Raw genomic sequence first — 26,479 nt, 5'->3', positions numbered from 1 at the left:
ATTATATACATTTTGGCAGCTACCGAACATCATGTACAAAAATTAAAGGATGACCATGGAGCAGTTGGCAAACTGAAGTAACGTGAATAACAAAATAATGAAAATAGCTCTATTGAGATACAAAAAATTCATTCTTTCTGGCCTTTCTTGAACAGTATAAAGTTCAGTAACTATTTTCACTTTCCCTATATTTCTTGGTTTTTATTATCTTGCCTTTTCTAGCCTATTTATTCTATTTCTTACAAGTTTCTTGGGCACTGGGGTATTTTTGTTTTATTTATTTTGTTTATCTCCTTCCCCAAACCCAGTACTGTTTAGTCCATATATTATGTTTTCAATAACATTCAGTAATTAATAACTTTGATTTTAAACTAAATGCTCCTAAGATTAGGGCCTAGGATAAGGAATGCAGTTGATACTTGCAGAGTGTCCATACCATCCACACAGAGAAAGCCAGAAATACAGCTGGAGAAAAGTTTATAACTAATTATTGCCTTTAGACTAAAAAAGGATGACAATTCTCAGGAAATTAAAAGTAAACACCTGCTCTTATCACCTTGCACATAAGGCTCAGAAATGCCAGAATTCGGGCTTCCCTGGTGGCGCAGTGGTTGGGAGTCTGCCTGCCGATGCAGGGGACGTGGGTTTGTGCCCCGGTCCGGGAAGATCCCACATGCCGCGGAGTGGCTGGGCCCGTGGGCCATGGCCGCTGGGTCTGCGCGTCCGGAGCCTGTGCACCACGGCGGGAGAGGCGGTAGCGGTGGGAGGCCCGCGTACCACCAAAAAAAAAAAAAAAAAAAATGCCGGTCCCTGGATGGGGGACCATGAACATTGAAAACCAAGGAACTAGAGCCCTTTCTCTGTTCTTTTCTCCCTTCCTTCCTTCAAAAGGGTTTTATTGAGCACCTATGCCAGACACCAAGCATACAAAGATAAACAAGATAGAGCCCTTGTTCTCAAGGATCTGACATTCCAGTGAAGATAGATGGATAATCAGGGAGAATATGATGTAATCGGGAGGTACTCTGGAAATAACAGAGGATGGGCACTTAAGTCAGACTGCAAGAGTCACAGAAAGTTTCCTGTGAAGGAGAGGTGATCTCTAGGTTGGGCCCTGAAGGACAAATAAATGAAGGTGGGGTGGCGTGGTAGAAGTAAGCATCAGTGAGTTGCCAGGCAGAGAAGCCTATTAAACTTTAGATATAAAGGTCAAGATCTTTAAATTTGCAGAGTTAACATCCTCATCCTCCAGCCACGCATCCTTGACACACAGCCCATCATAAAATATCAGTGATCCAAACCCCATTTTCCCTAGTATGTCTCCTCAGAACTGCTGAACAGTGTCTCGAAGTTTTTGCTTATTCTCACCTATAAACACTGCGAGAGATTTTGTCTTATGGAGTAAAAGGCAAGGTAGCCACTAAATGAACACTGTGAAGCATCTCTCTTCACGGCATACAATTTAGTATAGAACAGGCACCTATTTGCTTTGGAATATGACAGGATCCCATTTCATTCTTGCTATGTTTCTCATGTAACATTATCATACTCTGCTATAAAAACAGGAAGAAACCCTTACTTTATATATATATTTTAAATCCAAAGAAAATAGCAAAACTTGGAACTTCCAAAGTCAGCTATGGTCTCAAGAATACAGTGTTCATTCTTCTGATAATGGTTATGAGTTAAAATATATTTCTTATATTTACTAATATTACCCTTGATTAAAAATGAAGTGATTATGGTAGCATTCATGTTGGTTTTCAAAGAGCACACAGACTACTGAGTAGAATATACTTTTAAAATTTGCTAACAGGAAATTATACCTGTTTTTAAAATACATTCTACATTCAAAAAATCCTTTCCTCTTTCTACTTAATGATTCTGCTGAAAATTATCTACCATGCTGCCAGAAAAAGAGCACAAAAGATTTCTGATTGAGCTTTGTTCACACTGAATGAGGTGGGAGGTGACACGGACCAAAAGAGCCAAGGACACAGAAGAGCCGGAACATCAGTTTTGAAGTTAGAAGATTCTAATACAAGACTCAGTTCTTCCTTTACTAACGCTTTTTCCTCATGTAGACAATAGGAATAATAACCATGGTCGATTAAAATGTTCTAAGGTCTGAGTCCTTTGAAGAATGTAAAACATCACAGAATATAATAATCTAGTATAATTATTAGTAGTAATGTAAAACTATTTTCCTAGGAAAATGTGGACAGTGACTTTTATGAAATTGCCCTAGGAAATCTGTTGGGTGAGTTAGACACTGGAATGGAAAAGTCCATAGGAAAAGGATTAGAGTAATTGAAACTGCAAATCAGTGAAAAATCAAGGGTAATCCCATGATCCCATAAATTCATTTTTTTGCAAGATGATAGAGGGTCCCACTTGCAATGACTTAATTTTTAATACATTACCAGAAGGACTCTGTATCCAATAAATGCCTTGGATATAATATAGAGAGAATAAAATGACTATATCATGCAGTTCATTTCTATATTCTTCACTTTCACGAAAGTGAAAGAAATATTTCACTTTCACGAAATTTCACTTTCACGAAAGTGAAAGAAATATTCTTCACGAAAAAAAAATTTTTCATTTGAAAATTACAAGTTTATTTGCCTCTAAGAAGAAAAAACAACAAACATCTCTTAGAATTATTCCTTGGATTTTCTCAAATACATCATAAGGTTAATTGCTGTATAGAATAAACAAACAAAAAAGGCAAGTTAATACATCTGTAAGCCCTACACAACATTAAAAAGCCATTATGAGATATCTTTTTTAAAAGAACTTATAAAAATATTCTTTTCATTTCTGTTTTACAGCCCTTAAGAACAAAGAAGTATATATAAGACATTTAGAAATTCTCTAAAAGTGACTTAGAGAATAGCGCTAATCAGATGACCACAGTTGTAAAAAGACAACAGTGATTGGTTTCCTATTATATATGTACATAACATACATCTAGAAGGAGCTGGAAGGATGCATACCAGCTGCTGAGGGCGCTTTCCTCTAGAGAAGGGATAAGTGTGTCTGCAGGGGCCGGGAATGGTGACTTTGACATTTTGCTTTGAATGCTAATGTTTTATTTGAATTTTTGAAATAAGTATTACTCGTGTTAAAAACAAAATACAGAGAGGTGAACCACAGTAGGAGACATTTATGCTTACCCACGTCATCAGTACTGCTTCCTGACAGTGACTGGACTTCTGCAGTGGCTATAATTGCTGTCTTCCAAATGTACATTAATCAAAATACAAAGACCTAGTAAATGTTTTCAGAAGTATAGCTTAATTCAATTATGTCTGGAATGTATCACCCATGTTTAGATAGAGGACAGGATAAGCATATTTGAGTTCAAGTTCTCTAAAATGGCACGATGTGTTGCTTTGGCATGGTCACTCCCGATGGATTAATGTGACCAGGACAGGCGTGATTTATCTTACTGAGTTGCTCCACTGCACTAGAAATGCTGCTCACCTTTTCAGGCCTTTTAAAAAAAACCTGTGTGACTTGTGTCTGAAAAAGCCCAAGAGGACGAAAATATTCAACCGTTTACTTGCTAAGTCGAGGCCAGTGCTCTTTAAAAAGTTGGCTCTTCCCCTACCCTCTAATTACCTTACAATGCCTAAGCCACAACAGAAGGCATGTCAGCACATTTTATTTACATCCCTTAAGGAAAAATCCTCTTGATGTTTTCACTTCATACAGAAGATACGTTTGCAGAAGGAAATATTTGGCAGTACTTCAGATGTTCACTGTCTGGTAATGCAATTCTTTTTCTTGATTATGGTAGCTTCTATAATGCTGTATCATTCAGGTAGACCATCATACCCCAACTGACTGTATTTATTGACTGAACAGACAGAATTTATGCAATCATCTGAACTGGTTAACCTTTTCTTTTGCTATAAGCTTAGAATCTAGCTATGGACTGATTTTAGGCTGAATTCTATTGTTGAAAGATGTCATGTTCCACTTGGCATACCTACAAAGTTGTCTTTCATTCAAACAGAAGAAGGTCAGCTGACCTGAATGAAGAACACTGGTAATTATAGGTAATTCACTAATATTTATCATGTGGTTTAAAGGGAATGTCAAAGTATCATGCAGACAAGTAATATGTCGATCTAAAACGAATTTTTTCCTTTTACTAATAGAATCAGATTCACATAATCTACAATAGCCTCCAAATAAGAATTCTGTTTGTGTAAGAGTCTTTATCTAAAAAATCTCCCAAATAAAAATGTATCCAGGAAGATGAAACATACACTTTCTTTTTCTTTCTACTAGTAGGGAAAAATCAGTGTGGCTTGATACCTCTAAATTGTGTTCTTGAGCATGTGAACAGCATCCCAGAAAAGATACAGGTTCTCAAGCCATTGAAAAGTCTATCAAAATTGCACAAAGTAACAGGTGAAAAGTCGCCTGTGGAAATATTTATAAAATAAATATGCTGGTTTTTGTTTGGACTAACTCTCATGGGTGAAGCATTATCTTTCATAATGTATAACCAATATATGGTCTAAAACTACACACTTTGGAAACAGGCTATATCTATTGCCTATTCACAACTGTAATGAAAGAAAGAGATTGAGGAGGAGACAAATAAAATAAAAATGCATTTACTCACTGTGTTAAAATTTGGAAACAGCCCAACAGCAGCAGAATTACTGTCTACTGGAAAAGACATAAATGGTTTGATATCCAGTGAAGGCTGCATCATCAAGGTAGGTGTGCGCACAAGAGCAGGAAGGGTAGTAGAGTGGCATGTACTGCCTGCCAAGAACAAAACAAAAATGAATTCAATCTCTTGCTCACATCCATCTCCCTCCCCAATTTACAGTGCAAAAACAAGACTGCTGAGCTGCAACCTGCAAGCAAGAGAGTTATGCTGGGAGTCAGCAAATGGCACAGGAGGAGAAAATACACTTAAAAAGGGTCTTCTTGCTCAATGTCTAAGACAGTGAAACAGAATGTGTCCCTATGGCAAAGGTCAAAGGCTGCTCAGACTCTGCTGAGATACATAGTACACAGATCCTGCTGGCAGGTGAGGCAGAATATCATCCTCTTGTTCACCAAAAATGTAGGAGAGAGGAGGGGAGGAGCCTCTTGAAGCCAGATGCAATTTACTATTCACAATTATTGAATGGCTAGTCGGCACATTTTATGCAAATCAGAGATAATTATAGGGTTTTTACCAGGGGAAGAAACCTTGGACTCTTATAGTTACTGTCCAATCCCAGGTAAGTTATCACTCAAACAATTTGTTCTCTTAAAAAAACAAACAGGGGGCTTCCCTGGTGGCACAGTGGTTGAGAATCTGTCAGCTAGTGCAGGGGACACGGGTTCGAGCCCTGGTCTGGGAGGATCCCACATGCCGCGGAGCAACTAGGCCCGTGAGCCACAACTACTGAGCCTGCGCGTCTGGAGCCTGTGCTCCACAACAAGGGAGGCCGCGATAGTGAGAGGCCCGCGCACCACGATGAAGAGTGGCCCCTGTTTGGCACAACTAGAGAAAGCCCTCACACAGAAACGTGCCTCACACAGAAATAAATAAGTTAATAAACTCCTACCCCCCCCAAAAAAAATAACAAAAAAAACCCCCCAAAAAACCCAAACAAACAGAAAGTTGCCCTTAGTCTGGACACTGGAGAGTTAGAGAATCTAAAAGGGGTGATTTTAATCAGGGTAGAGGCAGGGTTTTGGGGGACAGGGAGGATTTGGAACCAAATTCTTGACTTCAACTTTTATTTCTAAAGAGCCTTGTATTATTTTAGCAACTATCCTTTTAATAATTTATTAGCTGTCTTTACATATCTGGTGTAACCTGTCTGTAGGAGATTTAAAACACTCCTCTCCAGGGTAACATGCATTTTTCTCTAGCCTGTAAGCTCTACATACTGCAGATAAGTAATCGCTCCTGCAGGTGGCTCTCCAGGAGACAGGCTCTGATATGCCCTTTTAAAACAAAATACAACAGGCATATTGAGATAAAATTCACCTACTTGAAATGTACAATTCAATGATTTTCAGCATATTCAGAGTTGTGTAACCAGGACCACAGGCAATATTAGATTTTCATGATCCCTAAAAGAAACTCCATACCCACTGGCAGACACCCCCAATTCTTCCCAACACCTCCAGCTCTTGGTAACCACTAGTCTACTTTCTGTCTCTACAGATATGTCTATTCTGGACATTTCATTTAAATGAAATCATACAATATGAGGTTGTTTGTGACTGTTTTCTTTTACTTGGCATGTTTTTAAGGCGCCTCCGTGTTGTAGCATGTATCAGAATTTCATTTCTTTTTAAAGCTGAATAATATTTCATTGTAGATGTACAATTTTTGGCTTATTTATTCATCAGTTGATTGGCATTTGGGTTGTTTCCACTTTTTGGCCATTATGAATAATGCTGCTATGAACATTCGTTTCTAAGTTTTTATGTGGCAACATGTTTTTAGTTCTCTTGCATATATACCTAAGAGTGGAATTGGGGATTGTTGGGTCATATGGTAGTCATATGGTTTAACCTTTTGTGAACTTCCAAACTGTTTTCCAAAATGGCTAAACCATTTTACATTACCACCAGCAGTGTATGAAGGTTCCAATTTCTCCTGACATGCCTACATAGGACCACAAATAATTATATGCCTAAAATTCCCTGCTGGCTTCAAGGAGAAATGAACAGTATGGGAAAATGCTCTGACTATTAAAATTTCCACCAGTCTTCTTTCACGGTGTCCCAGAATAGTTAAAATTTCTATTTCAATGGTATATTTTTTGGTAATGAATTTCCTTAATAAACTCTGCATAATATTTCAAATCATTCCAGAACATTACTCGCAGTAGTGTTTAATGGACTGTCATACCTCATTTACTTTGATCCTAAAAACTGAAAAAAGAGAAGGGCATCTGAAGCATTTATCCGTAATGGCAAGTCTTTAGGTCAGCCCGTCCATTAGGGAATATAGAGTAGGACTCAGCCAAAGAGAATCAGCCAAAAGTATAGGTCAAACAGAATTTTTTTTTTTCTTTTTCTGATGCCAAAGTAAATACTCTGATCTCAGCCTGGCATTCACATAACCACCCTGCATTTAATTACACATTATTCTTCTAACATTGCTAACTTCAGAGCTTGCAGGTCCAAGATGATATATTTTATCAATATGTCAAATGTTACAGAGGCATTTACTAAAATATTTATCTTAAAAGCTTTGCTTCAAAATCTTAGCTAAGGGACTTCCCTGGTGGTGCAGTGGTTAAGAACCTGCCTGCCACTGCAGGGGACACGGGTTTTATCCCTGGTCCGGGAAGATCCCACATGATGTGGAGCAGCTAAGCCCGTGCACCACAACTACTGAGCCTGCACTCTAGAGCCCGTAAGCCACAACTACTGAGCCTGTGTGCCACAGCTACTAAAGCCCGTGTACCTAGAGCCCGTGCTCCGCAACAAGAGAAGCCTCCGCAATGAGAAGCCTGCTCACCGCAACAAAGCAAAGAGTAGCCCCCACTCACTGCAACTAGAGAAAGTCTGTGTGCAGCAACGAACATCCAACGCAGCCAAAAAAAGAAAAAAACAAATCTTAGCTAAATTGAAAAACAGGTATTTCTTATATTAGACCAATGGCCTTTTACTATTTACACTTATTATAATTGTCAAAAGTCTAAAGTCTAAAAGCATACAGTATACTTAAAGCTGCCTGTTAAAAAAGAAACAAAAGGCCTAAAATGGGGTCACTTGTGCTAGTACCTAAGCTAATTGCAGTTAGAACCTAGGAATGTAATCCTACTCAGGAATGTTATCCTAACCAGTTAATGTGGAATCTTCTGGTCAGCACCAGTGAGGCAATTGGTCATGTTAGCCCTCTCCATCCCCCAAAGGAAGAGGAAGTAATCTTCCACACAGATAGGTTCTGTCCCCCATAGATAGGTTACCTAAGCCTGAAATAATCCTTTTTGTTTACGACTTTCTTGTCTTGCCTTTAAGAATCTTTTCTCTCTTTAGCCCTGCTCACTGGAGGGGATGCTGCTTGATTCATGAATCGTTCAATAAAACCGATCAGATCTTTAAATTTTACTCAGTTGAATTTTGTCTTTTAACATTTCTGATGAAGAAATATATAATTATTTTGCCATTGTAGGTCTCCCAAAGGGAAGCAAAATTCTTTCTCTAAGCCCACAATGGTGGCTCTGATAACATTTTAACACATGGCCCTGGAGAGCCTGCAAGAGTCACTTTGTACTAACAAACTCAAATCAAATAGAATGCAACATGGAACCTGACAAACAGATTGCTCCATCAACAAAGGTCAGAATGTACAATGATCCCCCTTACCCAATCAAATCTCTAGGCTAATAAAGACAGGGCTTGAAAACTACTTAGCTGCCACCCTTCATTACCATAAAAACTTAGCAGCTGTTTACCATCTCATTAGCATTTTAATGACAGACAATTTGCCATGTAAAACACAGATTGTTTTAAAGTACTGGTAGATCCTCTGAATAAATATAAATTATGGGGGGAGACCTTCAAGATGGCGGAAGAGTAAGACCTGGAGATCACCTTCCTTCCCACAAATACAACAGAAATACATCTACATGTGGAACAACTCCTACAGAACACCTACTGAACTCTGGCAGAAGACTTCAGACCTCCCAAAAGGCAAGAAACTCCAAACGTACCTGGGCAGGGCAAAAGAAAAAAGAAAAAACAGAGACAAAAGAATAAGGACGGAACCTGCACCAGTGGGAGGGAGCCGTGAAGGAGGAAAGGTTTCCACACACTAGGAAGCCCCTTCACTGGTGCAGATGGAGGGTGGGGGTGGGAAGCTTTGGAGCCGCGGAGGAGAGCGCACCAACAGGGGTGCAGAGGGCAAAGCGGAGAGATTCCCGCACAGAGGATCGGAGCCGACCAGCACTCACCAGCCTGAGAAGCTTGTCTGCTCGCCCGCCGGGGCGGGTTGGGGCTGGGAGCTGAGGCTTGGGCTTTGGAGGCTTGGGCTTCGGCTTCCAGGAAGAGGACAGGCGTTGGCTGTGTGAACACAGCCTGAAGGGGGCTATTGCGCCACAGCTAGACGGGAGGGAGTTTGGGAAAAAGTCTGAACTGTTGAAGAGGCACGAGATCATTGTTTCAGGGTGCGTGAGGAGAGGGGATTCAGAGCACCGCCTAAACGAGCTCCAGAGGCGGGCACGAGCTGCGGCTATCAGCGCAGACCCCAAAGACGGGTGTGGGACGCTAAGGCTACTGCTTCCGCCACCAAGAAGCCTGTGTGTGAGCACAGGTCACTATCCACACCTCCCCTCCTGGAAGCCTGTGCAGCCTGCCACTGTCAGGGTCCTGGGATTCAGGGACAATTTCCCCAGGAGAACGCACGGCGCACCTCAGGCTGGTGCAACGTCACGCTGGCCTCTGCCGCCGCAGGCTCGCCCCACATCCATACCCCTCCCTTCCCCCGGCCTGAGTGAGCCGGAGCCCCTGAAGCAGCAGCTCCTTTAACCCAGTCCTGTCTGGGCAGGAACAGATGCCCTCAGGTGACCTACACGCAGAGGCGGGACCAAATCCAAAGCTGAACCCTGGGAGCTGTGCGAACAAAGAAGAGAAAGGGAAATTTCTCCCAGCAGCCTCAGGAGCAGCAGATTAAATCTCCACAATCAACTTGATGTACCCTGCATCTGTGGAATACCTGAATAGACAACGAATCATCCCCAAATTGAGGCAGTGGATGTTGGGAGCAACAATATATATTTTCCTTTTTCTCTTTTTGTGACAGTGTATGTGTATGTTTCCTTGTGTGATTTTGTCTGTATAGCTTTGCTTTTACCATTTGTCCTAGGGTTCTGTCTGTCCTTTTTTTTTTTTTTTTTAAATAGTTTTTAGTGCTTGTTATCATTGGTGGATTTGTTTTTTGGTTTGGTTGCTCTCTTCTTTCTATTTTTTTTCTTCTTTCTAATTACTTTTTAATAGTTATTTTTTATTTTAATAACTTTATTTATTTATTTTTTCTTGCCTACTTGCTTTTTTTCTCCCTTTTCTTCTGAGCCGTGTGGCTGACAGGGTCTTGGTGCTCCCGCCAGATGTCAGGCCTGTGGCCTGTGCCTCTGAGGTAGGAGAGCCAAGTTCAGGACATTGGTTCACCAGAGACCTCCCGGCTCCATGTAATATCAAACAGCAAAAGGTCTCCCAGAGATTTCCATCTCAATGCTAAGACCCAGCTCCACTCAACGACCAGCAAGCCACAGTGCTGGACACCCTATGCCAAACAACTAGCAAGATAGGAATGCAACCCCACCCATTAGCAGAGAGGCTGCCTAAAATCATACTAAGGTCACAGACACCCCAAAACACACCACTGGATGTGGTCCTGCCCACCAGAAAGACAAGATCCAGCCTCATCCACCAGAACACAGGCACCAGTCCCCTCCACCAGGAAGCCTACACAACCCACTGAACCAACCTCACCCACTGGGGGCAGACACCAAAAACAATGGAAACTACAAACCTGCAGCTTGTGAAGAGGAGACCCCAAACACAGTAAGTTAAGCAAAATGAGAAGACAGAAACACACAGTAGATGAAGGAGGAAGGTAAAAACCCACCAGACAAAACAAATGAAGAGGAAATAGGCAGTCTACCTGAAAAAGAATTCAGAGTAATGATAGTCAAGATGATCCAAAATCTTGGAAATAGAATGGAGAAAATACAAGAAACGCTTAACAAGGACCTAGAAGAACGGAAGAGCAAACAAACAATGATGAACAACACAATAAATGAAATTAAAAACTCTCTAGAAGGAATCAATAGCAGAATAACTGAGGCAGAAGGACAGATAAGTGACCTGGAAGATAAAATAGTGGAAATAACTACTGTAGAGCAGAATAAAGAAAATAGAATGAAAAGAATTGGGGACAGTCTCAGAGACCTCTGGGACAATATTAAACGCACCAACATTCGAATTATAAGGGGTCCCAGAAGAAGAAAAGAAAAAGAAAGGGACTGAGAAAATGTTTGAAGAGTTATAGTTGAAAACTTCCTTAATATGGGAAAGGAAATAGTTAATCAAGTCTAGGAAGCACAGAGAGTCCCATACAGGATAAATCCAAGGAGAAACATGCCAAGACACATATTAACCAAACTACCAAAAATTAAATACAAAGAAAAAATATTAAAAGCAGCAAGGGAAAAACAACAAAGAACATAGAAGGGAATCCCCATAAGGTTAACAGCTGATCTTTCAGCAGAAATTCTGCAAGCCAGAAGGGAGTGGCAGGACATACTGAGAGTGATGAAAGAGAAAAACCTACAACCAAGATTATTCCACCCAGCAAGGATCTCATTCAGATTCGACAGAGAAATTAAAGCCCTTACAGACAAGCAAAAGCTAAGAGAATTCAGCACCACCAAACCAGCTCTACAACAAATGCTAAAGGAACTTCTCTTCCTTCTTTTTAGCAGGCAGGAAACACAAGAGAAGGAAAAGACCTACAATAACAAACACAAAACAATTAAGAAAATGGTCATACAAACATACATATTGATAATTACCTTAAATGTAAATGTATTAAATGCTCCAACCAAAAGACATAGACTGGGTGAATGGATACAAAAACAAAACCCATATATATGTTGTCTACAAGAGACCCACTTCAGACCTAGGGACACATACAGACTGAAAGTGAGGGGATGGAAAAAGATATTCCATGCAAATGGAAATCAAAAGAAAGCTGGAGTAGCAATTCTCGTACCAGACAAAATAGACTTTAAAATAAAGACTATTACAAGAGACAAAGAAGGACACTACATAATGATCAAGGGATCAATCCAAGAAGAAGATATAACAATTGTAAATATTTATGCACCCAACATAGGAGCACCTCAATACATAAGGCAAATGCTAACAGCCGTAAAAGGGGAAATTGACAGTAACACAGTCATAGTAGGGGACTTTAACACCCCACTTGCACCAATGGACAGATCATCCAAAATGAAAATAAAAAAGGAAACACAAGCTTTAAATGATACATTAAACAAGATGGACTTAATTGATATTTATAGGACATTCCATCCAAAAACAACAGAATACACTTTCTTCTCAAGTGCTCATGGAACATTCTGCAGGATAGATCATATCTTGGGTCACAGATCAAACCTTGGTCAATTTAAGAAAATTGAAATCTTATCAAGTAACTTTTCCAACCACAATGCTATGACACTAGATATCAATTACAGGAAAAAATCTGTGAAAAATACAAACACATGGAAGCTAAACAGTACACTATTTAATAACCAAGAGATCACTGAAGAAATCAAAGAGGAAATCAAAAATATGTAGAAACAAATGACAATGAAAACACGACGACCCAAAACCTATGGGATGCAGCAAAAGCAGTTCTAAGAGGGAAGTTTATAGCAATACAGTCCTACCTCAAGAAACAAGAAACACCTCAAACAAACAACCTAACCTTACACCTAAAGCCATTAGAGAAAGAAGAACAAAAAACCCCCAAAGTTAGCAGAAGGAAAGAAATCATAAAGATCAGAGCAGAAATAAATGAAATAGAAACAAAGAAAACAAAAGCAAAGATCAATAAAACTAAAAGCTGGTTCTTTGAGAAGATAAACAAAATTGATAAACCATTAGCCAGACTCATCAAGAAAATAAGGGAGAAGACTCAAATCAATAGAATTGGAAATGAAAAAGGAGAAGTAACAACTGACACTGCATAAATACAAAGGATCATGAGAGATTACTACAAGCAACTATATGCCAATACAATGAACAACCTGGCAGATGTGGACAAATTCTTAGAAATGCACAACCTTCCAAGACTGAAACAGGAAGAAATAGAAAATAGAAACAGACCAATCACAAGCACTGAAATTCAGACTGTGATTAAAAATCTTCCAACAAACAAAAGCCCAGGACCAGATGGCTTCACAGGCGAATTCTAGCAAACATTTAGAGAAGAGCTAACACCTATCCTTCTCAAACTCTTCCAAAATATATCAGAGGGAGAAACCCTCCCAAACTCATTCTACGAGACCACCATCACACTGATACCAAAACCAGACAAAAATGTCACAAAGAAAGAAAACTACAGGCCAATGTCACTGATGAACAAAGATGCAAAAATCCTCAACAAAATACTAGCAAACAGAATCCAACAGCACATTAAAAGGATCATACACCAAGATTAAGTGGGGTTTACCACAGTAATTCAAGGATTCTTCAATATACGCAAATCAATCAATGTGATACACCATATTAACAAATTGAAGGAGAAACACCATATGATCATCTCAATAGATGCAGAAAAAGCTTTTGACAAAATTCAACACCCATTTATGATTAAAACCCTCCAGAAAGTAGGAATAGAGGGAACTTACCTCAACATAATAAAGGCCATATATGACAAACCCACAGCCACCACCGTTCTCAATGGTGAAAAACTGAAACCATTTCCACTAAGATCAGGAACAAGACAAGGTTGCCCATTCTCCCCACTATTATTCAATATAGTTTTGGAAGTTTTAGCCACAGCAATATGAGAAGAAAAAGAAATAACAGGAATCCAAATCCGAAAAGAAGAAGTAAAGCTGTCACTGTTTGCAGATGACATGATAGTATACGTAGAGAATCCTAATGACTCTACTAGAAAACTACTAGATCTAATCAATGAATTTGGTAAAGATGCAGAATACAAAATTAATGCACAGAAATCTCTTGCATTCCTATACACTAATGATGAAAAATCTGAAAGAGAAATTAAGGAAACACTCCCATTTACCACTGCAAAAAAAAGGATAAAATACCTAGGAAAAACCTACCTAAGGAGACAAAAGACCTGTATGCAGAAAACTATAAGACACTGATGAAAGAAATTAAACATGATACCAACAGATGGAAGGATGTACCACGTTCTTGGATTGGAAGGATCAACATTGTGTAAAGGACTGTACTACCCAAAGCAATCTACAGATTCAATGCAATCTCTATCAAAGTACCAATGGCATTTTTCACAGAACTAGGACAAAAAATTGCACAATTTGAAACACAAAAGGCCGCTAATAGCCAAAGCAATCTTGAGAAAGAAAACGGAGCTGGAGGAATCAGTCTCCCTGACTTCAGACTATACTACAAAGTTACAGTAATCAAGACAGTATGGTGCTGGAACAAAAACAGAAATATAGATCAATGGAACAGGATAGAAAGCCCAGAGATAAACCCATGCACATACGGTCACCTTATTTTTGATAAAGGAGGCAAGAATCTACAGTGGAGAAAAGATAGCCTCTTCAGTAAGTGGTGCTGGGAAAATGGGACAGCTACATGTAAAAGAATGAAATTAGAACACTCCCTAACACCACACACCAAAATAAACTCAAAATGGATTAAAGACCTAAATGTAATGCCTGACACTATAAAATTCGTAGAGGAAACCATAGGCAGAACACTCTATGACATAAATCACAGCAAGATCCTTTTTGACCCACCTCCTAGAGAAACGGAAATGAAAACAAAAATAAACAAATGGGACCTAATGAAACTTCAAAGCTTTTGCACAGCAAAGGAAACCATAAACAAGACCAAAAGACAACCCTCAGAATGGGAGAAAATATTTGCAAATGAAGCAAAAGACAAAGGCTTAATCTCCAAAATATACAAGCAGCTCATGCAGCTCAATAAAAAAGAAACAAACAACCTAATCCAAAAATGGGCAGAAGAACTAAATAGACATTTCTCCAAAGAAGGTATACATATTGCCAACAAACACATGAAAGGATGCTCAACATCACTAATCATTAGAGAAATGCAAATGAAAACTACAATGAGGTACCACTTCACACCCATCAGAATGGCCATCATCAAAAAAATCTACAAACAGTAAATGCTGGAGAGAGTATGGAGAAAAGGGAACACTCTTGCACTGTTGGTAGGAATGTAAATTGATACAGCCACTATGGAGAACAGTATGGAGGTTCCTTAAAAGACTAAAAATAGAACTACCATACGACCCAGCAATCCCACTACTGGGCATATACCCTGAGAAAACCATAATTCAAAAAGAGTCATGTACCAAAATGTTCATTGCAGCTCTATCTACAATAGCCATGACATGGAAACAACCTAAGTGTCCACTGACTGATGAATGGATAAGGAACATGTGGCACATACATACAATGGAATATTACTCAGCCATCAAAAGAAACGAAATTGAGTTTTTTGTAATGAGGTGGACGGACCTAGAGTCTGTCACACAGATGAAGTAAGTCAGAAAGAGAAAAACAAATACCGTACACTAACACATATATATGGGGAAAAAAAGGTTATGAAGAACCTAAGAGCTGGACAGGAATAAAGACACAGACGTAGAGAATGGACTTGAGGACATGGGGAGTGGGAAGGGTAAGCTGGGATGAAGTGAGAGAGTGGTATGGACTTATATATACTACCAAATGTAAAACAGACAGGTAGTGGGAAGCAGCTGCAAAGCACAGGGAGATCAGCTAGGTGCTTTGTGACCCCTAGAGGGGTGGGATAGGGAGGGTGGGAGGGAGACGCAAGAGGGAGGAGATATGGGGATATATGTATACATATAGCTGATTCACTTTGTTATACAGCAGAAACTAACACACCATTGTAAAGCAATTATACTCCAGTAAAGATGTTAAAATATATATATATATATATATAAACTATGCTTTCATCAATTCCCTCACCTCAGCCTTGCTGTTTTCACTTTTAATACCTGCTTTTTAATATCACTTCCCCAAAACTGATTGCTTCAAAGGACGTTTTTGCAAGTGGAAAACGAGTGGGAAAAAACTGCACTTTTTCCACAGGTTAGTTTGGGCTTTGATCCCTCTGTCACCTTTTCCAGATTTTGCTGCTGCTGTTGCTGCTGGGGAATATTTCTCCTCACCTCGGGATGCCCAAAAGTCAGTGGGAGATACAAGCAGATATTGGGCCAAAATGCGTTGCACCCTGAAAGAAAATGCTTAATCTCTCTAAAACTCAAGGACTCACTGAGGAAAAGAAGATTGAAAATATAATGAGTAGGTATTTCAACACAAAGGGTGGTAAAATGTTCCCATTACATTGCTGTTCTCGTGGAAAAGAGCCAACCCTCTGTCGTTTGTACCAAGGATTTGGCAATATTATGTAAAATACTTCCTATATGTATTTCTGTTTCAAAGCATAGGATGTAATCTTGTATGTGGCATAATGAATTGAGTCATAATAGTTCTCCACCTTATTTGAAAATAAGGCTTTTTATATCAGTTAATGTATATATATTTATGAAACTCCTTGTACTAAAATTAAACACACATGTACAAACATGCATACCCCAAAGATCTAACAGTCACCACTCTCATTATGGAAATTCCACACATCTGTATATTCTCCCATAAGCATGTAATTAACCTTCTCCCATAAATTTCATTTTGATGGTAAAATCCAAGTTGTATTCATCTACAGCTATGAAACCAACAATATGTGAAGGGCAACTCACCACTATGGTCATAAAGAAAACTATTATTTCAGCCAACTGCCCCTGTAACATAATAGGTGCCTTACTATGTCAGTGGATTATGTCATAATCCAGCACAATAAAACCTCCATTGAGGACCAGGTGACACTTGAAATGATTGCTGTAGTCCTGACCCTAAGGAATACACCTTTGAAGGTCTACTTAGGTTATAACTTTGAGGCTTTCTTTAGGTACCAAAACACAAACAAACAAAACATCTCATTCTTAGAAAGGAGAGTATGCCAAAGTCACAGAAAATCTGCATGGAGAAGCATTTTCAGAATGAGATCAAATGTGCATACAGTCTACAATATATCCTGCGGCAGGAGTTTCTTCCAATGCCGTTATTATGTATGTTTGCTTTAGGGAGTACTGAAATAAAAAACTTCACATACTATAAAAATCTATTAGGCAGAGACAATGTCGATTATAGAACTCCCAAAGATTTCTTTAAAGAAATTAAAATGAGTGGCATTTCAGATTTTCCACTAAACTCAGATTTCTCTTTTTATTGCTTTTCCAGCTTTGTTGCGCCTTATACGGAGTAACTTTCCCTCTTACCAGACAGTCACCAACCAGCATCTCCTCCACCCCTTCCCTCACTACTTCCATTTTTATCCGTCTGCCGTGTGAGAAAAACAAGAAGCGAAGTGTGGGAGAAAGGTGAATAGTTTATGTGACTGATAAAGGGTTGTGCTTCTGAAAAGGCCACACAACATAATAACAGAGATAACATTTTTATAGTGCATATACCAGGCACTACCCTAAGCACATTACATATGCATACACACATATAAGTATATAACATTTCCATATATACTCATTTATATATAAAAAATTATATATTCATATCATTTTTATCATATATCATTTATATGTTAATACTATATATTAAGTATATAATCATTTCTGTATATTGAATGAGTATATGTACAAGTGCATATACAAATATAATAACCCAATGAACAAGGTACTATTACTAGCCCCATTTTATAGATGACAAACTGAGGCACCAAGAGATTAAGCCCAATTTCATACAGTTTGTACAAGGACGAGTCAGGATTAAAACCCAGACAACCTGACTACTTAATTCTGCTTTTTACTACTATGCCATGGTAACCAAATTGAATATCTGAAAATACCTCAGTTACATACACACATTCTCTAGCTGTAGATAGAAACATTTTACCATCAAACTAAGAGATTTAAAATGTTGGATCTCCTTTGCAACTGGGAATTCGTTAAAACTTTCATTTGAGCTTAATGTAGTATTGATGCTGAGATAACTAAAATATATAAGATTTTTTTAATGCTCTATAAGAATATATTTATCTAAAAATAACCTTCCCTAAATAATAGTATTATTTAATTCAGTAAACACTTATGGGGGACCAACTGTTCAAGGCACAGTGCTGACAGTTATAGGGAGTATAAACTGAGTCAGACAGAATTTATTTTACTTACTAAGAGAAGATAAGAAAATAAAAACTACCATTTAGTGAGATTCTACTCTATGCCAGGTACTGTGCTAAGTGATTTGTGTCCCTTATTTTATTAAATTATAACACAATTCTATGAGGTTTGTATTATTATTCCCATTTTACAGTTGAGAAAGGTAAGGCTTGGAGAGATTAAGATCACAATATATGGTAGGGTCTGGGTCCAAACTCCTGTTTGTTTGACTCTAAAGCCCATGCAATCATTCCAAAAAGTAGGCTATTTATAAAGTTGTTACGTGAAAAAGAGTCTATCATCAAATACATATAGAAAATGTTGGTTTCATGGAAGTTTGAAATGGTTTTTTTCTGCAAAACCTCTTGGAGCTTTTAATTTAGTAATGGGTACTGTGAATGTCTAGGCAGATATAATTTCTACCCTCAATTTGAGAAAGAGTCCATCCTTTTTATTTTCATAGAGGTCTGGGATAACCATGATACTATGGCATGTCCTTCAGGCTGCTGTCTTATACACATTAAAAGCACCAATTCAGGAGAAAGCAGATGACTTTCAGGTCCACCACTTTCTTGTTGTATGACCTTAGACAAGTGATTTTACTTCTATATACCTCTATTTTCTTTCCTATAAATTGGGGAAAATACGAGGACCTGCATTATAGGACTGGTAGGAGAACTAACTGAGATTTTTCTTTACAAAGTACTTAACCCTGTGCCTGGCACCTAGCAAGTGTTCATTAAGTTTCTGTTACTGTAGTTATGAACTATTCCTACCCCTGTGACACTATGCCATATACCTGGAAAGCATAAATAGTTAAATCCATTAATGCTTATAAAAGGCAGGATATGTCAGTCGTCATATATTATCAACAAAATTTTAAGGAAGTTCAAGAGAGAAAGAAATTAGATCTGGTTAGGAGCTGGGTTCATAAATATTTCCATAGGTGAACTATCTCTTAAGACAAGCCTGAGGAATGGTTAGTATTTTGAGAGGTGGGTATGGGAGAATGGTGAAGGGAACTGCATAAGCAAAAAGCATAGAAATATGGAATGTATTAAAATTTAAAACTTGTTCAGGCACTCAGGAGTTCTTAGTGTTTCTGGATCAGAAGGTAAACAGTAAAGAGAAAAGCAGAACATCTTTGTGACCCTGGAGTAAGCAAAGGTTTCTTAAATAGGAAACAAAAAGTGCTAATCATAAACGAAAAAAATGACAAATATACTCTATTAAGAATACGAATGTAAGGATAAGACATGATCAAGGGAATGAAAAGGCCATCCAGAGAGTATGAGATGATATTCACAATATATGTATTTTGACAAAGGACTTGAATCTAGAATAAAGAACTCCTACAGATCAGTAAGACAAAGACAACGCAGTAGGAAAATTGGGCAAAAGACTTGAATGGACACTTCACAAAAGTAGATATTAAAATGGCCTGTAAACATATGAAAAAGCACCTAACTTCATTAGTCATTCGGGATATGCATTAACCTATGAGATATTGCTACATACCCACAAGGATGGTTACAATGAAGAAAGACAGAGATTACCAAGTGCTGACAAGGATATGGAGCAACCAGAGCTCTTATCTGAAGTGTAAATTGTTATAACTATGTTGAAAAACGATTTAGCAATGTCTACTAAAACTGAATATACACTTACTCTATGACTCAGCAATTCTACTTCCAAGTATATAGCTAACAGAAATGATCTGTATGAGAAAGTTCATAGCAATACTATATATAATAGCCCCAAATTGAAAACTGGCCAATTAACTAATCAACAATAGAAAGAACAATTCTGGTATCTTCACACAACCTGACATTCACATAATATGGAATACAGCAATAAGATAAAATGGTATATGGTGATGTGAAACAACGAATAAACCTTGTAATGTTGAGAAAAATAACTAAAATAAACAAACATACATCAACATGCTGTATGATACCATTTATTTAAAGTACACAATCAGGCAAAACTAATCTATGCTGTTAGTTAGGATTATGGCGATTTTTGTAGGAAGGGTAGGATGAGGTTAGGGTGCAGTGACTGGAAGGGAGCATGAAAGGGACTTCTAGGATATTGGAAATGTTCTTTTATTAGATCTTAGTGCTAGTTTCACAGGTGTGTATGTGTGTATACATTCATTCAACTGTACATTTATGTGCACTTTTCTGTATGTTACATTTCAATAGCAATTTTTAAAAAGTGATATATTCAATGTTATTAACTTTACTAAACTACTTTGACACATAGAGGCAAAATTCCTCAACAAGAAGAACATCTTGAAATACTCTCAAGTTTGCGTAATTTTAAGATAAATATGTTTTCTTAAGTTCTTTTTTCTACTGCCAGCTTGATTTTGCTCAAAATGATTTGTGAGAAAATAAAAGTTCCCTTTAAGGCTGATATTTCCTTGCTGCACTTCATAAGTGGCTAGAGGAGACTGACAGAGAATCCAGGGATGCCAAAGAGAAAAAAGTATATCTAGAACTCTGAGTCTGTAAAATCTTAACAATTGGCAGTTTTGTGCCTGAATCTCCCTTGGGGCAGTTCAGGGTTCCCTCCAAAGTGCTCCAACAGCAGCAGCATTCTGGCAGAATGTTGACTTTAAAAATAACTTCTTCTGAGTACCACCCTGAAGTTTATAAGAAATAATGAAGTGCTGCATCAAAAACAGCAGTGAAGCGACATCATGATTTAAGCCACAATGTCCTTTGGGTTAGTGGTAATATGCCAGCTTTTACACAAATTGTTGAATCTTTCACTAAGATGCAATGAATGGCTTTTTGGGTGTATAGCAATAGAATACATAGAACCCAGTGGTGGCTCATTTATATCTGAATATTTTGTCCATGCACTGTTTCTTATATTTAAATGTTGAAAAATGGGTAAGATTTATTTACTATAGAGTACAAAATACAGTTTGATTAAACATGTGTCATACTTCCTTAGCTGCAATCCTTTTTTAAAGCAGCATTGAAAAATCTGAGAATTTCAGAATTCAAGTAAAGAAGATAATTGGTTCACAAAAAAGTCTTAAGAACCAATTGTCTTCTTTAAGCTGAATTTAAATAAGTTTCTCTCTGTTACAGTTTTCTTCACTTGTAACCCAATATTATTAAGCATGCGCGTGAAAAGAAGGAAACTCAAAGAAGAGAAAATAGAGTTCTGACAAATGCTTTGTCAAGTTTTTTGTAATAGTTTTTAATACACCTAACTTATCAAAAGGGAATGTCATGTGCTTAGTTCCTAAATTACTAAGTCTTTAGAGAAGCCAAAATTATCTCCAGACAGGGCTTTACTAAAATTGTCTGAGGTCGAGACTGGATTGGGAGGTCAGGAGCCTGGCGAAATTTTCTGGCAAAAAGATGTAGGGAGATGGTCTTGAGCTACATTTGCCCAGTGACTTCTGTCTATGGCGTCAAGATGCTTTCTTGAAATCTGACGCCTCTTTTGGTTTCAGAGGAACTCTCTGCTCTCCCTTTACAGCATGCTAGGGACATAATGGCAGTATGACTTATTTTAGAAACCTTCCTAAAACTACAGACTTTCCTAGGAAAGAGAACTATGTTTCTCAAACTGCTGAATATTTCTAGAGGAACTATAGTTCATAAAATTTTAGCAGTAAACATAATTTAGGAATCCACTCTTCAACTTATATGAGAAAAATGGGATTAGGAGAACTTAACCTAGCATGGTACCTGACTGATGGTAGGAATCAAATTTAGAGCTCATTGCCTAGAGATACTATTTCAAATACTTGTCTGTACAATCAAAGATGTACAAGAATCATATATTGAAGTCTTTATCTTCTTTAAAAATTTAAGTAGATTAGTATTAAGTCTGTTTTCTTTTTGTATATAGACTGAAATTTAGAAGTACTCATTTTTAAATGAGATTTTAATTTTAATGGTTTTATTAATATGAATACTAGAAGAAATTAAATGAAAGAGAAAATCTAATGTGGCCAAGAGCCAACATTCTTTCCCTTTTAAAAAGCAGCAGCAGATTGATTACAACACCTAATTTTAAATAATTATTTTAGTATTCCCAATGGGGAAAAAAAGAGAGAAGCAAAATTTATTCAAACTATGCTTTTAACCATACTGTTTGGATCAATATAACTAATTCAAATAGCTTCACAGGAGGAGGTACACACATTTCTGTTGGTGGCTTTTATACCAAAGTTCTATCAGAAGTGTAACAAAAATGCTATCTGAAAAGACACATTTTTCCAAGCAATGGCAACTGAACTTCTACTGGAACAGATGAAAGAAGCAGGGCCTTACGGGGACAGCTCACAGGAAGGGGCTGCATACAACAACTCAGGAGGTCAGCACACCCAGCTGCTGCTATAAATTCTAGCTCCGGGACACCAAATGTTTTGCCCCCTAGTTTCAGAGAATTTCAGTTTTGCGTTCAGTGTCTAGGCTGTTTACATTTAAGAACCAAAGATGGGGAAAGAAAAGAAGAATACTGGTTTACTTAACGGTCCTTTTAAAAAGATATTTTTCTCCCAGAAACTCCCCCAATTTAAAGAAACAAAGTTAATATTTGCTCTGCCAGTGTTCTCTACTCCCACCTTGGTAGAGAAAAGAGGTTTCCTTAGCTTAAATATTAACCAGACATTTCAAAGCTATTCAAAAGCTGTTGCCCATGTTAAAAAAAATTAAAAAAAAGAAAAGTAATAGGCTCCTAGAAAACACAAAATGGGAATAAAGAGAAGAGTAAAAACTGTGTTAAAATCCTCTTCCCTTTTTGCATGCATATCTCATGACCACCATAATTATAGTGCACCATAGAGAATTCAGAAAAAATCCTAGTGGAGTATTATAATGATTACATAGTGACTGTCATAGACGAGGCCACTCTTGGTCCTCTATCAGCCAAGAAGCCATTTTTATGCAGGAGCAGTAGAGATGGCTCCCACCTGGCAGCCAGGGCTGCTGTGCAAGCAGCATGAAAGCCACCATTCCATCCCTGTGGAAACCTGGTATGGGGTGACAAATCTGGCCATGCGAGGGATAGGGTGAGCAGAAATTGTGGGTAATGGGGAGACAGTGGGGTTAGAACGGGGAAAAGGATGAGGCGGATTTGGAGAGGAAAGGAAGAGTGGTGTAAGTTTGGCTGAATTTTGCCAAGTGGACTAGAATTGGCACCAATGCCTTATTTGGAATTTCCTAACATCTCACTCCTAAAATGATTTTCTTCTTTTTCATCTTCAATTGTTTGGCAGAAATCTGTATGGAATGAAGTAGACCAGAGCAAAAACTGTATCAGTAGGAACAACCTAATTAAGCAGGGCATCTAAGTCCTTCAAACAAAGGAGCTGGGCAACTGGGAGACACCCTTATCCTGAGAAACACGGAGAGTCTTGTGACCCAGGGATGCTTGCACTACAAAGGGTCTTTAGTGGGTATTAAACAGAATGGCCAATCCCTGGCCTGGTTTCTTGGAACTCTGCCACTGTCCTGACATCCTAGAAATGGATGCTACTTGCTTCAGTCATGCAGGCAGCTTCTGGGGCACTAGTGATATGCAAAACAGCATCAGATAAGGCCCTCTGGTGAATGCCCAAGGATTTTCTGCATTGGAAGTGATTCATCATAAATGATTGTGCCTGTCCCTGTGTATCATGTTTATTCTCGCACCTTTATAATGTTTTTATTCTTTGGAATTTCTTTTTGGCTTCCCAAGTGACTCCTGCTCATTCCCCCTGTGAACACCAAAAGTCAAAGACATAATGATTTTTTAATAAGGAGCCGCATGGAAAGCAGAGAATTTAATCACAGCACTCATCATTTTCCTTTTCAATGATTTGCTTTCTAAGGCAACAAAGGAATGGAAATATTTTCTTTTAGAAGAACATTTGTTTTCACTCTTGGCCTCTTCTGAACTTCAAACAGCCTTTTACGCTCCCTTTGTTTTAAAGGAAACAAATGGAAAGCAAACATTCATAAAAGTGGACCTGGTGCTCAACACATTTAATATGACAAAGTGTGTTGAAATTTCAGTTAAAGAAAATGCAAAAAGAATCCAAAGTTCTCAAATTGCACAATCTCTATTTTCAAACTCTGATTGACTTGTGTCTCTTTTCTCTAACACCCACTTCCTCTCTCTCTCTCTTATCCCGCTCTGTGTCCCTAGTCTCCCGCATCCCACCTGTTTCTCTTTTCTGCCTCTCTCATCTCTCTTAGCTCTCTGATGTCTCTGGCATTTTCTGTCTCTGTCTCTGTATGTGTATGTGCCTGTCTGTCTCTCTCATCTCTTCGTCTCTGTCTCTCACCACTAAATACTGCTGGGGAACTAGAAAGCACTCTTAAAATTTGTCATTTGCCTTTTTTGCAGCTATATTGTATTAATTTCATTTTCAATATTTGCTTCTATAAATCAGAAGATTAATAGCAAGACTTTGCTAATATCAGGATGAGTTTGTCCCCATAACAAGATAAAACAATTAAATTAAGGCCGTATCTCCAGTTATGTCTCAAGCCGTCAGGTCAGTTGCAACAACTGAGCACTGTTTCACATGTGCTTACATGATAGTGCCTGCCACCCGCATGACAGAATGGGGCAAGTTAAGAACTTAAATCCACCATAGAATTTAATGGTATATTTTTACAGAAATTCATCAACAGTGTCCTGGGTTATACAAATTCTATAACTTTTCATCGAGGAGCACAAGGTGATTTTACGTATATTAAGTAGACGTCAAAACTGTTACATGGCTTACGATCATCCCACGTTTTGCTGATGAAAAAACGATGCTCAGGGATAAATAATTCCATGACAAAGCATATATACAAAATGAAGCCAATTATGGGCCCAGGGCTAGAAAAAAATTCCTTCCAAAATCAGGTACTAGCCTAATAAGGATAACGACACTGAGCAACAGCGTCTGCTAAGAGGTCCCACAATACAGGGTCTCTAGGGCCTTGGAAAAATTAATGCACACTGGCCTTAATTTACTCATTTTCTGCAAGAGTCTACTGAACCCTGAGTGTTTACACCCCTAATCCACAAATGAGGTAGAATAAAAGAAGCTGACACTTTTTCAGTATTTTCCAAACCACCTGAAATCTCACTGGGGACAATGAGATAAAAACATCTTCCTACTGCCAAGAGTTTCTAAGTTTCTAACAGTAATATTTATCCACGTTTAAAAATGGCAAAATTGAAAGAAAAAGGATTTTTTTAGGTGGGGAGAACTGAAGTGATAATATTAAAATAAAAATAATTTCACAAATATCTATTGTATACATACAAAATACATCTATCCTCATGACAGACAATACTCCCTCTTGAGGAGCTAAACTTACCTGGTTTCCAGAGAGATTTCTATGCCCAAAGGTCTAAATAAACATGAAGCCATTGAGTTTTGATTTGAACTAGACGGAACATTGAAAGCTTGAAATGTGCCTATCATAAAAATCATGTGACAAGAGTATAAATCACCCATGTCACTCAATTTTATTACAGGCTACCAGCCACTGTTCTGTCAGTCTGAATGTGAATTCTTGAGCATGTACAATCATCCGCTTAAATATACTTCCTGAAGAGAACAGAAAACAGAGAGAGCGTTCTAACATACTTGGATTAAACATAAATCTTATTTTTACCTAGTAAAAATGTGAGACAAATATCAAAAGAAAAAGGAACTGTAGTTCATAAAGACAAAGGAAATGTGGGAAGTCTGTCACATCTTTATTATACTTAGCAAAGTGACCCAGTACTACAATTTAAATAAAAACAAGTTAGAAAAACCAAGATGACCTTGGGCAGGGGAGTCACGAAATTAGCAAAATTCTATTTGCTCTAACTGAGGTACTTTTTCCCTTTTCTAAAATTGACTTTAACTGTTTTACATTTTTGTCATATACTTCATGAAAGAGTTCCCTGAGGTGTAAAAGCTGATCGGCTAGCAATGCTTACCTTGGTTTTTAAGATTACAATCCACGGTTCACTTCTGCATGCGAACACTATACGAGGCAGTACATTGAGAGATAAATAATTCCATCATTTCAACCTGGTGCTCCTGTGAAATGTGGTGCTAGGAAACAGCCGACAGGCAGTGCGTCTGAACAAATCATATGTTCTGTAATTGCCGCTTAGCTCTAATTACTACTGAGGATAGCGTTTGCAACTTGATTCCAGGGAGAGGGCAGACTACCTTCTGACGACACTGAACCAAATATATCCTAAAAGACTGACAAGTTACTTTCTTTCATGTAATTTTTCTGAGTATTTCCCAGCTACTCAGTAACTACCACTTTGCCACGGTAAAAGTGGAATCAAATAATCTGACACCCACCTCTACTTTCCAACAAAGCAATTTAATTCTCTCAGAATATGTACTTATTATAACAGTTTGGAATTTTTAGTATCACTCAGACTTAAGGGGATTGTTTTTTTCTTTTCTAGGTGGGCAACTAAATCTTTATTTTGAAATTGGTTTTTATTTAAAAAAGG

The 26,479-nt window shown here is 38.1% G+C and overlaps 1 protein-coding gene across 4 annotated transcripts in view; it reads right to left on the bottom strand.

Annotated features, from left to right (window-relative positions):
• ZNF385B (zinc finger protein 385B) overlaps window positions 1-26,479 on the bottom strand; it is a 417,917-nt gene that overhangs the window by 79,742 nt on the left and 311,696 nt on the right. For 2 of the 4 annotated variants that reach the window (XM_029225781.1, XM_029225782.1), the window contains one exon: window positions 4,643-4,788. The exons of the other annotated variants lie outside the window; for them this stretch is intronic. In XM_029225781.1, coding sequence (XP_029081614.1) covers window positions 4,643-4,788 — 146 coding nt within the window. The remainder of the gene's footprint in view (window positions 1-4,642; window positions 4,789-26,479) is intronic. 4 annotated transcript variants of the gene reach the window in all.

The sequence above is a fragment of the Monodon monoceros genome, unplaced genomic scaffold (genome assembly GCF_005190385.1).
Source record: "Monodon monoceros isolate NGI ecotype Baffin Bay Population unplaced genomic scaffold, NGI_Narwhal_1 Super_Scaffold_16, whole genome shotgun sequence".
In the NCBI taxonomy this organism is placed as follows: Eukaryota; Metazoa; Chordata; class Mammalia; order Artiodactyla; family Monodontidae; genus Monodon; species Monodon monoceros.
Note: the sequence above shows the minus strand (reverse complement) of the source record. Positions and strands in the feature narration are given on the sequence as shown.